The sequence below is a fragment of the Phasianus colchicus genome, chromosome 20, assembly GCF_987193195.1.
Source record: "Phasianus colchicus chromosome 20, bPhaCol1.hap1.1, whole genome shotgun sequence".
NCBI classification, from domain to species: Eukaryota; Metazoa; Chordata; class Aves; order Galliformes; family Phasianidae; genus Phasianus; species Phasianus colchicus.
The window spans coordinates 4,806,886-4,819,822 of record NC_143455.1 but is presented as its reverse complement, the minus strand read 5'-3'; the positions used below and the strand labels follow the sequence as shown (position 1 = coordinate 4,819,822).

Below are 12,937 nucleotides of genomic sequence, written 5' to 3'. Positions count from 1 at the left end.
AACACACTGCGGGACCTCAATGCCTTTCTTGTAGAGAGGGATCCAACAATGAACACAACACTCGAGGTGAGGTGCAACCTCACACATCCCGCCTTTCCCATCTGCTCTGTCACACTGCACTGGGCTGCCCACGGAAGGAGGAAATGCAGCTCGATGTGTCCTGGCATTGTTTGCTGCCAGAAAGGTGCTGCACCCATTGCAGGAAGGCGATGCACAGCAGGGAAGTGCCCCAGTGTGACCCTGCCACCAGCTGCACTGGCTCTGCGTGCCACAAATCAGACCCCCCAGCCTCGTGCAGCCTCCTGCTACGGGGGGGACCTCCGTGTGCCCATCTATCTTCCCCTTGTCAGCCCACCCTGTGCTTGGGAAAGGAGCTGAGACAGCCCGATGGGTCTCTTTCATTCAACAATGGGTGCGTTTTATGATCCACCTTATCATGCTGCAGACAGCTGTGTGCTGGCCGACACGAAGGGCAGTGTATTTTCTGCGTGTGACACAGCCTGGCTGTGCTTGCCCACCAGGGTTAGTGGGGACATCTGCTAACAAGCACTGTGTCCCTAAGAATTGACCTGTCTGGGGTGAGCACTGCTGCGTTTGGAAAGGATTTATTTTTTTTTTCTGCCAATCCATGCCATTTCTGTAATCGCACACCCCCTCATTTTAAGGGCAGACCGAAGCCAAAAGCAGATCTCCCCCCTCACCCTGTGCACCCACACCCCCAAAGTGACACCGGACAGATGGGGACGTGAGCACTGTGACACGTCCCAGGTGTGTGCACACCCCTAAACCACCCTTTGCCTCTCCTGAAACAAAACAGCACAGGTTGTACCCCGTCCCGCCGGCTGTTGCTGCCGTCCCGCCGCTCACAGCCGCCTTCCCACCCCTCCAACAATCGCTTTCCGCGCCGAAGCTGCCGCCGCGGAGGATGAAAGGCAATGACTCAGCAGTGGATGGAGGAATGCTGCTTCCCCCCCTGCTCCTTTTTCTCCCTTGGCAGGGTGTCACCAACGGCCGAGTTGGCATCGTGCGTGGTTGGGGCTGCGGTGTGCTAATGAGAGTGCTGATGAGTCCATTTGGCACCGAGCAAAGCTGCTGTGCTGCTCCAAAACTGGAGGTTGGGATCTGATCAGAACCCGATGGCTTTGGGCTGTTTGGATGCAGTGTTCGGATGACATCACGGCCCTGTTGTTCAGCAAGGGGAGCTTTTGGTGCTGCAGACACAAGGAAGTGGCTGCTGGTCCCGTGGGGACATGATGGTCATTTTGCTCGGGGGACAGCAGGTTTGGGGTGCTGGGCTCCCAAAATGATGCTAAGGAGAGAAGGGACCTGATGTGCAGCTGGGGGCAGTGAGGCAGGAAGCACCTTGCTTTGCTTTGTGTGCTCTGTGCTGACCCCCATGGCACATCCCTCCCAGCTGCCTGTGTAGCAGCAAAGTTCACTGCACAAAAGCTGTAATCTTGATGAGATCCAGGTATATTCAATTAAGAGCAGCCCTCAGAGAGAGGACTTGCTGTCCCCTCATTGTGCCTTGGTGCTACCCACCCCAGGAAGAGTTCCATTGCAGAAATGAATCCTGCCTGCCCCCACAGAGCATGAGTGCACCTGGCTGCTGCTAGGGTGAACTTGAGTGGGCTGAGAAGGAACCGAACCCACCGAAGGGCTTTGCCTCTCTGGCAAAAGCTGTCTCAAGCCCTACCAGCTTTGCTCTGAGCCATGATGTCTCGTGGAGGTTCTCAGCATGCAGGAGAACCATGCCCACATGGGAACTCCTGCAGCTCCCCAGTCCTCCCAGTGCAGCACTGGAAGGGCAGGACAATGCCAAGGGCTGCAGCATGGCAGCGCCTGCCCCAGAGCTGCATTGGAGCTGCTGGCTGAGTCCCTAAAACAAAACAAAACAAGATGAAGCAGCAGAGCTCAGCCCTTGGCTCATTGTAGGGTCGTGGGGATCAGTCCCTAAGGGTTGGCCCCAGAAGTCCCCCCACAACCCCATCCACTGCCCCAGCACAGACACAAGCTGTGCTCTCTCTACCTCCAGCTTTATTTGCAGAGGGAATTAAGGTCCTGCTGGGAAACCTTCCCCAGTGCTCTGATAGCTGCCTGCATAGCCGGCTCTAAATGGCTTTTTGTAAATGAATGATCAGGATTAACGAGGTTCCCCCGGCGCTGTTTACTTAGTGCTGCTGATGTGGATGGGGACGGGGTGCAGAACCCCTCCTCCAGCCAAGCCCTGGTGCCACCAAGCAGCTGGCACATCACAGGGACAACCGCAGCGTCCCATCTCACGTACCCAAGCCCTTCAGCTCTCGATCTAAGGAGTTGAGGAGGTTCTGGGCCAGGTTTGGGGCAGTGCACACTGTGAGCATCAGTCCTGGCACGGACTGATGGTGCCGTAATTCATGCTTTGGGGCCAGGATGGGGACGATGCTCATTTTCTCCCTAAGCCGCGTTGCTGGGGAAGGCGGGGGTTGTTTGCCATGTGGGTCGGCAGCCCCGCACACGATGGGGCTGAGGAGGTGTGGGGCAGCAGCCAGAGCCATCCCTATAGCTGGAATGTGTTCTGTGACCCCTAAGAGCCACCCGGCAGGAGGAGGGCACAGCGACCAGTGGGGTCTGAGGAGCCCTGTGCCCAGGGATCCCCTGCATTGCCCTCGTGGGGTTCTGCCTCTGCTCGCTGTGTTCTCTGGGCTGTGCAGCCGCCTTACCCCGACCTTTGGCTGTTTGCACATTCCTGCCTGTTAATGTGTCTCCTAACCAAAAGCTACTGGGACAGAGCATGGCATCCCCGTGCTGCTCTCCTCATTCCCTGGCTGGAAATAGACACCTACACCCCAGCAGCCACCTCTCTGCACCCCAACATCCCATCCCCTTGGAACAGGGGGGCTCCCCATGCAGATGTAAGCTGCCAGCGCTGGCTCTGCCCAAAGAAACCAAGTGCTGTTTGGGAGCAGAGCCATGGCTCCTCCTGCCTGCCAGGCTGGCAGGCCTCCCACCAGCACCATGCCAGGCCAAATTCTTTGTGATTCCTGCCTTAACACCAGCTGCTCGTAACGCTGGTGCCTCCCCCAACCCCATGCATGGGATAGGAGCATCCCATTGGACCCACACCCCACATTAAGCCCACTGGTATCCCCTGGCTATTCAAAGCCCCGTGCTCCCAATGCACCTCCTTTCCTCCTGCAGCAGCACCCGTGGGTGAGCAAGGCCTGGCAGAGCTGCACCCTGCGGGCACTCCTTTCCAAAACAGGTGGTGGGGGCAAAGCTTCCAACGCCCCAAAGCTGGATATGCCCCCATTTTCCTGCTGCAGCAGTGTGGGTCAGCTTGGAGGACCCCCCCCCCCACACACACACACCCACCCTGGGCATGTTTGGAGGAGGAAGGGGCACACGCCCCATGTCTCCTTGTGACAGCCGTGACGCAGGGACCATTGCCTGCAGCCAGGGGAGTGCTGAACAAGCCTCAGCCTGCCCCATTGTGCCAGCCTTGCCGTGGGGAACGGCTGCTGGCAATGGCCCACTGAACCCAACCTGGCATCCCGGGGCACAGAGCGATGCAGGGAGCTGTGCTGCGCTGTGCTGGGGTGGTGCCAGGATGCAGGAGGGGTGGTTGCACCCCTTGTGCAAGATCTGGATGAAAAGATGAGGATGTGTGTAAAAGGGCTGCAAGATCACGCGCGTGGCAAAGCGCTGTCCAAGTTCAGCTTTGGGGGTGCAAAAGCTCCCAGCACAGCACATGTCCTGCAAAACCACAAAGGGACCTAAAGCAGCTTTGCAGAGGAGCAGGGATGGGGGGCAGGGGGTGCTGGGAGTGCTGGGGGGCGGCACTGCTGTCCCCTCTGTGCACTGCCTGGCACGTGGTCAGGTTCAGGTCCATATCACAGCTTCAGTTCCCCCATTATGGCACTCACCCACACTGGGCAAGTGCTGCTGGTCTCACAGGCTTCAGGAAGAGCAGACAGGAGGCTTTGCCCCTTCCCTGAGCCCCCCTGACCCCACAGCACTCCCATCCAGGGCTGGGAAGCTCTGAGCAGGAGTAGATTTGTATCCAGCCCGAACCCTACAAAGTAAAACCACTGAGGACCTAGCACAGCTTTCCCATCATTCTGCCCCTGCAGGCTTTGCTCTGACAGCTCCATCCCTTTGGGTGCAAACCCATCCCAAATCATGATCACAGGAACCCCCAAAGCCATCCACTGGCACTGCCTCTCTCTGCATCCTCCCTCCTGCCCCATGCCATCCCCACCCCATCGCTGCAGGGTCCTGCCGGCTCTCACCCACCTAAGCCCCTAGGGGCACTTTTTGGGAACCCATTTGTTTTCCCAAACTTCAGAGGTTCTCTCATTGCTATGCAATGCGTGTCCATCCCCTGCCCTCCTCCATCCTGCCTCCCCCTTCTCCCCGCACCGCTCCAACCCATCCCAGCCTGGGATCCCGAAACAGGCTGTTTTTTTTATTTTACCCCTCGAGGAGGGAGAGAAAAAAAAAATAATAATAATAATAAAACCCAATCTGGGCGCAGGGAGAGACCCTGTGAGCTGTGACCTCCTCCAAACCCCCCAGCACCGAACCAGGAGAAGGAAACAAAAGGCAGTGGGATTTGCATTTCCACACCGCGCAGAGACGGCCCCAATCTCGGGGCTGTTTATTCTAGGCGTAGATTTTCAATATTTGGGATGATTAGCAAGTGAAAGCCGGCTGTTGCCAGCATGGCTCCGTGCCAGCGCCGCGCTCAATGGAGGAGAAAGAAAGACACAAGAAAAGCAGAGAAAAGAAGGGGCTGTGTGTATATTTCCCCCCTCTCTGCAAAGCAGAGATTGGGTTGAGGTGTCGTTCGTTTGCCCGTGGGGTGGATGATGGATGAGGGGCGTTGGAGGGGAGAAGAAGAGAAACCACTGATAGAGGCTTTATGGCCGCGGGTTGAACAACCCAAAGGTTATGGGGCAAAGCAGGGAGTGGGGCACTTCCCATCTATATGGCATGCCCAGGCAGGTCGGTGCCACCCGCTGGCAGGAGCACCGTGTCCCCATCCCATGGCTGACACCCAAACCCCAAAACCGCCCCTGGGTGGGAGGGGAAAAACCCATGAGATCCACGTCCAAGTTTGCGGCGCTGCTTTCAGGAGCTGAACAAAACGGGGTTGTTTGGGGCCTCTCCTGGTGCCTGCTTTATGCTCACCCTTTTTCCTGGCTGGCAGGAATGCTGGCTGCTGGCAGTGCCTGTATGGGGTGGGTGCCCGGGGCGCTGCTTTTTGCAGGGGGTGAAGCAGAAATGTGGGCTTTTCGCCAGCAAAAGAAGCAGTGAACCATAGGAGCGAGGGGCTGCTGGCTTTTCCCAGCCCTGCTAATAACACCCTTAAAAAGGAGAAATAGAGAGCAGAGCCCACGTGCTGACAATAGGGAGTGGGGCAGGAGGAGATGCACTATTGAGATTTCCAGCCATAGAATCGTGGAAGGTTTTTTCCAGCCTATGTGATCCCATCTCCCCCAGCCCAACCATCAGCATGACCAAATCCCAGTGCTAACACAGGTCCTTCAGTTAAAGAGATCCTCATACCTCTTTAACACCCCCACAGTGGCACTCCACCACCTCCCAGCCCATCCCATCACTTGCCCACCCCCAGCCCCTCATTTCTCCTTTGGGGGGCTCATGCTCCCCAGGCCAAAAGGAGCCCCAAGCCCTGCCCCTGGGAGCCTCATCCACTCAATCACACCCTGCCCTCCCAGCACCAAACAGGACCACCTCCAGCAGTGAGCCCAGCCCTTCTTTTGGGCTAAGATTGCCCAGATTGAGAGCAGCTGTGATTGTGATCACCTGCTGCTGCTGCTGCAGTGCCCATCCAGTCCGTAAGACACAGGGGCTGGGATGTCCTGGAGCAGATCCAGCTGAGGCTCTGAGCCCCAGGGAGGGTCTGGAGGGGACATTGCTGCCGTAGGGGTACTCAAATGTGAGCAGAAGCCTCTCTTTCTCCCACCATCCCATTATACAGGTGTGGGTCCCCCAGCCCATCCACCCCTACAATGAGCTCCATGTCCCAGCCCCCCTCCCTCCCCCCCACATAGACCCCCCCACCTATGCTTGCTTTGCAGCCACTGCTTTGCTTTGCTGCTCTTGCAGAGCCTGAGCTGCTCCTCGGTGTAATTGGCCCCACGAGGGTTTGTCTATTTCTGCAGAGCTGTGCAGCTCCTCTCACCACCCCACACCCAGGAGGGCTCACAACCCGCTTGTGTTCCTATGGGGAGAGACAGGGACAACCACCCCCCAGGAGCAGAGAAGGACACTCCAGAGCTTGGGAGCAGCTCCCATTGTCCCCAAGTCAGCAGGGCCCCTTGATGTGAAAGTTGTGCCATGCATGAGGTTTGTGCCTCAGTTTTCCTATGGGGAATTGCTGAACCCCCATAGGGCTGGAGAGCAGGACTGGGATGGTGAGATACTGAGCCCCACATGGGAGAGGCTCAGACACAGCCAGGCAGTTGCTGGAGGGAAACAAGGAACCAAAAGTCTTTTTTTTTTTTCATTTTTCTCCATTTTTTTCTTTTCCTTTTTAATTTGTAAATAACTCTCCGTGAAAAAGGTTATAATTGCACGCGTATCTTTGCATTCGTTCACCACGACCCAGGAAAATATAAAAACAGATGAAAAGGAGCATCACCCATACAAGTACATACATCTCCACCAGCCCCAAGGCTCTGTGTGGTGGCATCTCAGTGGGCTTCAGCTCCTGGCCCAGCCCCACTGAATCTATGGGGTATCAGGGAGCCTTAGTGCCCGACCCCCCCGTTGCCCATTGCAAATTAAACCAAGGCTATTTCTCGTTTTATTTTTTAAGGCTGGTTTATTGACTCTAGTGCTACAGCTATACTCCCGCTATGTTACTCACAACAACAATCCTAAGTGCTTCTGCAACCAAAAAACAAAATCTTTACAATCTCCCATTTCTTTTTTTTTTTTTTATTTTTCTGCGAGTCTAAGACACACAGCACTGATACTACAGCTTTTCCTTACTCCTACTCAGCAGCTACATCACCCAAACCACCCATGGGGAAGAGGAGCAGAGGAATCCAAGAGCTTTGGGTCAAGTTTCGGCACAGTTTGGCTGCAAGAACGGTGCTGATGTTGACACGGAGTTGGGTGACCCAATCAAAGCCACTGTGCAGGTCTTGGTTTGCAGAACAACTAACATAAGCCAAAGTACAAAACAATCCCCAACCTACATTTCCCCATATCCCCTAAAAGAAGTCCTAATGCTAAAAATATAGGTTTCTTTGAATATATAATATATAATAGATTATATAAAAACATCTAAAGAGGCAGACTGAATTTACGGATCTTTCCTTCTTCCCCAGGCACAAGTCAGGAGGGAGGTTGAACTTGGAGAATCCAGAGGGGACTCTATTTGCCTGCTAACTAATTAGCTACACCTACAAATGAACCCGGACAGAAAGAGAGAGAAGAACAGAGAGAAGAAGGAGTGAGAAGATTGCACGTAGTCTATGGAGTCCGAAGCCACCAGGAATCTTGTCTGTTGGTTCTGAAGAGGAGGGCTGTATGCCGTGTCCGTTTCCATGCAAAGAAAAATGGTAATTTACATTTTGTTTCTTAAGAAGTAAAAAAATAAGTACTGTTCTGTCTCATCTCTTGAGGAAACTCGTGGACCTCAGACTTCTGGTGTGTCCATTGAAGATATTTCAAGCAATTTTTTGTGTTATTGTGTTCTCCCCACTGGTATGTCTATGAATAACCCTACCACGAAGCTAATCAAACTGCTGGGGGAGACCGTCCATAGCAAATATTGCAAGTTCCAGCAGCACAAAGGGAGCATCCTCCCAAAGCTCCCGTGGGTTTGGTTCTGTCCTTTGCTTATAGAAAAGCTCCCACAGCGCTCCATTCATTGACATCCGCAGGCAGCGAGGCGTCACCGAGCTCAAACAGCTGCTCCATGCTGACGGAGCCGGAGAGGTAATCATTGCCATCTTCATCCCAGGGATGCTGCAGGAAGGAGGTGGCCATGAAGGTCTCGTCAAAGTCCAGGTTGTTGGGGTTGGGCTCGGTGAGGGGCTGCTCGGACCCAGCCATGCACCACTCCTGTGGATTATCGTGATAGCCGTGGCCTGCCAGGTCAACCTCACGCTCAATGGGGCTGATGGGCGGTGTGAGCTCCAGCTCCTCAAACGTGGCAAAATCTCCATTGAGGTTGGTGTCGAAGACGACCTCCCAGTCGAAGTTGCCTTTCAGTGAGCCCAGCTCGGTCTGCTCCTCCTGGGTGAGCAGGGCTGTGTTGAGCAGCCGGGCCGCCTTGGCTGTGCGTTTGGGTAAGGGCTGCTTGCGCTTGCGGCCGCTCTTCCCATCCCAGCTCTGCTCTCCGGTGACCTCTTCAAACTCCTTCAGCAGCTGCTGGGACTCCGTGTTGACGTTGAGGACGTTGCCGTTGGCACAGCTGGAAGGCAGCGGCCCGCTGACGCCGCACGCTTGGTGCTGGGCCCTGTTGGTGAAGGCTGGGTGGATCTGCACCGGGGGCATCCTCCGCTTCTTGAAGGCCCCGTTCATCAGCCGGTCGGCGTACTGAGGGTCGATCTTCCAAAAGCCTCCTTTCCCCGGCTCGTCCTTCTCACGGGGCACTTTGATGAAGCACTTGTTCAAGGAAAGGTTGTGTCGGATGGAGTTCTACGGGCAAAAGAGAAAAGAGAGAGGTTGAGCGTTGCCTCCTGCACCTACCTGCATGGCTATACGTCATCAGCTGGGATCCTGGGGGGAAATAAGGCAGAAATGACACTGTCATGGCATCCATCCTCTTTGGGTTTCCAGTATCGTTTCCCTTCCTCTCCGCCAAGCAAGAAGAAAAGGGTTTGAGCCTGAACTTGCCAGCCATCAAGAAGCATTTGTGAAAATATCCTCGGCTGTGAAGTGGGGCCACAGGGTTTGAGCACTGGGAGAAACAGGCCAGACTCACTCTAGGAGCTCTGGTTCTGCATAGAGGGTGAGGAGGGACTCACACTGATGTCCCCATGGCCCCGTTTCAAACAGCAATGCATGGCAGCACCATGGGGTTGGTGTCATCCATCCCTGTACCCCCAAAGGTCATCTGTGCCAATTGCTAGGGCAAGGGGAGGTGGGCAAAGCTATCCTGGGCTATCTGCCCCTAGAGGTGCCTCCTGGCCCAGGATGTGTGAAATCACCACATCTTCATCAACCACAGCTCAAAGTAGCTAGAAAAAAAAAAAAAAGAAAAAGAAAAAGAGGAGTTTCTGCTCCTGTTGAGCTGTTCTGAAGCCCTGAATGTGCCTAGAGTGATGTGAATAATCAGAAAGGAAACTCAGTTATCGGGTAAATAACACAGCGTTGGGCTCCACAAAGCCAAGACTGTATTAAGAGATTGGATATGGTAGAGGGCTTTTTTTTTTTTTTTTTTTTAATGTTGCCTGGATATCTTTATGCTTATTCATCCATAATCCGTAGTGCCGAGTAGGAAAAACAAGGCTTGAATGCTCAGAGCTGTTGAAAAACACACACACACACACACATAGGCACACACACAACAAAACCCAGCGCTGGGCTGGAGCTCCTTGGGCGCGCTGGCTCCCCTCCAAAGCACTCAGCTCCCACAGGAATAGATCCATCTCCCCCCGGAGTACGGGTGGGATGACCTTTCGAGGCTGTCTGCTCATAGGGGAGTTGGGGTAGGGGAGGAGAAAATGGCCTCGAAAAGAAAGAAAGGGGAAAAAAAAAAAAAAGAGGGAGAAAGAAAGGAAGAGGGGAAAAAAGAGAAGGGGGGGGGGAAGAAAGAAAGGGGAAAAGAGGATAAAAAAGGGAAAGGGGGAAAATAAAGAGAAAGAAGGAATGAAAAAGGAAAACGAAGAGAAAGGAAGAAGAAAAAGAGAAAAAGGGATTTAAAAAAAAGGAGAAAAAAAAGAGAAAAGTGAAAAAATAATAAAGGAAGAAGGGGAATCACAGACATCCCCGCAAACATTCCAGGCTGCAGAGATTCCAACTTTACCATTTGATGACATTTTACGAGGGTCAGAGCTTTGTGGGCTGAATTCCGGGCTCCCCATCTCCCCTCCCCATCCCACATCTCATTCAGGCCGGGCCACCCCTTGTTACATGGACATATTTATCATTCCTCCCTGCCACAATCCTGCAAACCCCCCGCATGTCTGCGGGGAGGGATTGAAAACCCTTCTTTCTTTCTTTTTTTAATAAACACATTTAATTAAAACCACGGTGATTAGCCAGCCAGGAGCTTGCAGGGCAAAGTCAACATGCTGGCACAGTGCTGCTCCACCCCAAAAGACCCCCACCAGCAATGCACACTGCCCCAGTGTTCCCATCTGCCAGAGCTGTGCTGCTCTATGGGGTGGCCCCATAGGGAGGATGCAGGGAGGATCTGGGGGGTCCCAAGTGCTGTCCTCACCAGGAGGATGCAGGTGACATGAAATCCTGGAGGATAAGGAGTTCCCTGCCCCAGAATGGGCTTTGGGAGCTGCTGGAGATGTGGGCAGAGGGCAGCCTGGGGGGGGTTTGCAGTTTCTTTGCCCTGTGCAGTAGATTGGGTGTGGGAATCATTTGGGATCTGTGGAGGTCCTCCCTGCCCTGCTGCATCCCGAAAGCCTCACAGTGACCTTGCATGGAGGGCACAGAGATGGGGGGGCTGGGAAAAACCCCCGGTTCACGCTGTGCCTGGAACTGCTGAGGGCTGTCCCCTACCTCTGAGGATGGGTTCATTTGAGATATGGGACAGCCCGGCCTCTCTCTGAGGCCTCGCATTTCATCACAGTGATGGAGTCTCCTCGGCCTCTCCAAGAGAAGCAACTCCCCTCTGCCCTGCTCGCAGAGCTGCAGCGTTTCTGCTCTGAGCCTCCCCAAAGGGGGATTTATCCAACGTGCAGCATCACCCCGTGAGCCCTCCCCGTTCCTCTCCTCAGCACTCAGAGCCTTCATTTGGGGGTTTCTCACACACTGAGCTCCGAGGGGGGCTGCAAAAAGGTGGAGCTGAGAACAGAGACATCCACATGCCAAAGCTAAGCATGCACCTCCCCGCTCCTAAAATGGCCCTGGGCTCTCCCCTGTAATGGCTCCTTCCCTCCGCCATCCCTGCACACTCAATCCCTGTCCCAAAGCCACTTCATCCTTCCTCCCTCTCCCATCTCAGTACCTCCATCCCTGTGCACACCACAGCAAACCACAAACCCCACGGGAAGCAATCCCCCTCCACATCCCAAACCCTCAGACCCCAAAGCACCCACCTGCCAGGTGGGGTCGGCGTGTCGGAAGTAGCAGAAGTTATCAGTAATCCACTTGTAGATGGCAGAGAGGGTGATTTTGGTCTTCTTGCTGGCTTCCATCGCCATGCAGATGAGAGTGGCATAGGAGTAGGGGGGCTTGACGTGCGGGTTGGTTTTGTAGTCGATGTCCTCGGGTGGCTGTGCGTGCAAACCCGGGTGTGCCGACCTCGAGGTGGAGGAGGAGGTGGGTTTGCCGGGGGTGTGGGGCATCCCCATACACGCCGGATCGGCGGCCAGGGGTGAGCAGGGAGCGGCGAAGCCGGGGATGTGGTGGCAATCGTGAGGATCGGGGCCGCTGGGGCACGAGGAGGATTTGCCCACGTTGGCGTTAATGATGGAGAACTCCTGCAGCCACTGCAGGCTGGTCAAGCTGTCGTCCAGGTTGCTCGAGTCCCCCATGCCGCCCTGCTGCCCCTCGGCCGCCCGCAGGCTCAGCCAGCCCTCAGCCATGCCTGGGCGCTGCGGCAGCTCCAGCATCCACGGGGAGCAGCGCCGGGAGGGGACGGGGACGGACCTGCAATGACATCGGGGCGGGGAGGGAGGGGAGGGTCAGTTTCCCCGAGGTGCAGCTGCTCTCGGCAGCCCGAACCCCCAAAACAACCGGTAAGAACCTGAGCCCAGCCCAGAGCGAGCTGATGGGTTCAGGCTTCAGTCATTCTTGCCGGGTTGGTGTTCAGCCCCCAGCGTGGCCATGAAGCTGTCACCCAATGCCACCCGGTGTCACCCGATGAAGGGACGGCCCCTGAGCCGGCCTGGGCACTGGCAGCCCTTGGGCAGCAGCCGTTGGGCTGTGGGTTCTACCATTCAAATAATGCAGCCCCCAACAGTCGGGGGTTGGGATGGGGGGGGGGGGGGGGGGGGGGCAGGGAGGGGAGGCAGAAAACCGTTCGTCCTGCTGCCCAAAAAGGAGCAAAGCCCCCCACAATGGGCTCAGCACCGCGAGAGCCCTTCCAGCCCTCAGCTCCTATCACCTCTGCTGGCTGCAGCCAGGAGTGGGGAGATTACAGAAATGAATGACACCCCCCCCCCCGCAGCTCCGTGCTCTAACCCTGCAGCCCCCCACGGCCGATGTCCCCATTAGGGCCGCCCCATAGCGCATCCCACCGCGCCGCCCCTTACCCCGTCCCAGCGACGCGCCCCGGCTCCTAAAGTTCACGGGAGAGCAAGAAGCTTCTGGAAACGCCAACCAGAAAAAAAAAACAAACAAAAAACAAAAAAAACCCCACGCACACAAACCCCCCGGCCTCGGGCTCCGCTTTTCCCCCCCTTTAGGGATGAGTTGTGCCCCCGGCGCTGCCCGCCCCGTCGCCGTGATTTGCCGGCAGCGCAGCGCCCGCCATTAAGTAGCGGCTCCGCAAGGCTTCCCGCGTTGCCACGGCGACGCTCCGCCCCGTAAACAGCTTCGCGCTCTCTGATTGGCTGCCGCGTTGCCATGGAGAGGAGCTGTTAGCCGCCGTTTCGTCCCGCTGTTGGGGGCTGGAGGGGCGGGCGGGGATTCGGGCATCAGGTTGGTACCAATCAGCTCCATCCAGACCGGGCGAGCAGAGCTCGAAAGAAGCGACGGGAAAAGGCTCTTCGGGTTTGGGGTTACAGCCACTGAGCCTCCGGGATACCGCCAGCCCTCACACAGCGACTCCGGACACTTTGATGGACGTAAGATA

General features: G+C 55.8%; 1 protein-coding gene across 3 annotated transcripts; it reads right to left on the bottom strand.

Annotated features, from left to right (window-relative positions):
- Positions 1–6,510: 6,510 nt before the first annotated feature.
- FOXJ1 (forkhead box J1) lies at positions 6,511–12,642 on the bottom strand. Of its 3 annotated transcripts, none has more exons than XM_090122022.1 (3): positions 12,507–12,642; positions 11,238–11,790; positions 6,511–8,658 (listed from the first exon to the last, which is right to left on the bottom strand). In XM_090122022.1, the coding sequence occupies exons 2-3, from the start codon at positions 11,751–11,753 to the stop codon at positions 7,855–7,857; spliced, it is 1,320 nt and encodes a 439-aa protein (XP_089978148.1). In that variant the 5' UTR covers positions 11,754–11,790; positions 12,507–12,642; the 3' UTR covers positions 6,511–7,854. The 3 variants fall into 3 exon arrangements, with proteins under 3 accessions (XP_089978148.1, XP_089978149.1, XP_031454958.1); XM_090122023.1 differs by lacking the exon at positions 12,507–12,642 and adding an exon at positions 11,888–12,064; XM_031599098.2 differs by lacking the exon at positions 12,507–12,642 and adding an exon at positions 12,396–12,494 and having other exon boundaries at positions 6,512–8,658.
- Between the last annotated feature and the right edge of the window lie 295 nt (positions 12,643–12,937).

Bases quoted from the DNA above. Each gene is read 5' to 3' on its own strand.
- FOXJ1 (XM_090122022.1), bottom strand. From the start codon at position 11,753: ATGCTGGAGCTGCCGCAGCGCCCAGGCATGGCTGAGGGCTGGCTGAGC. The intron at 8,659-11,237 runs GTGGGTGCTTTG...TTTTGCCCGTAG, and splicing joins ACGCCGACCCCACCTGGCAG to AACTCCATCCGACACAACCT.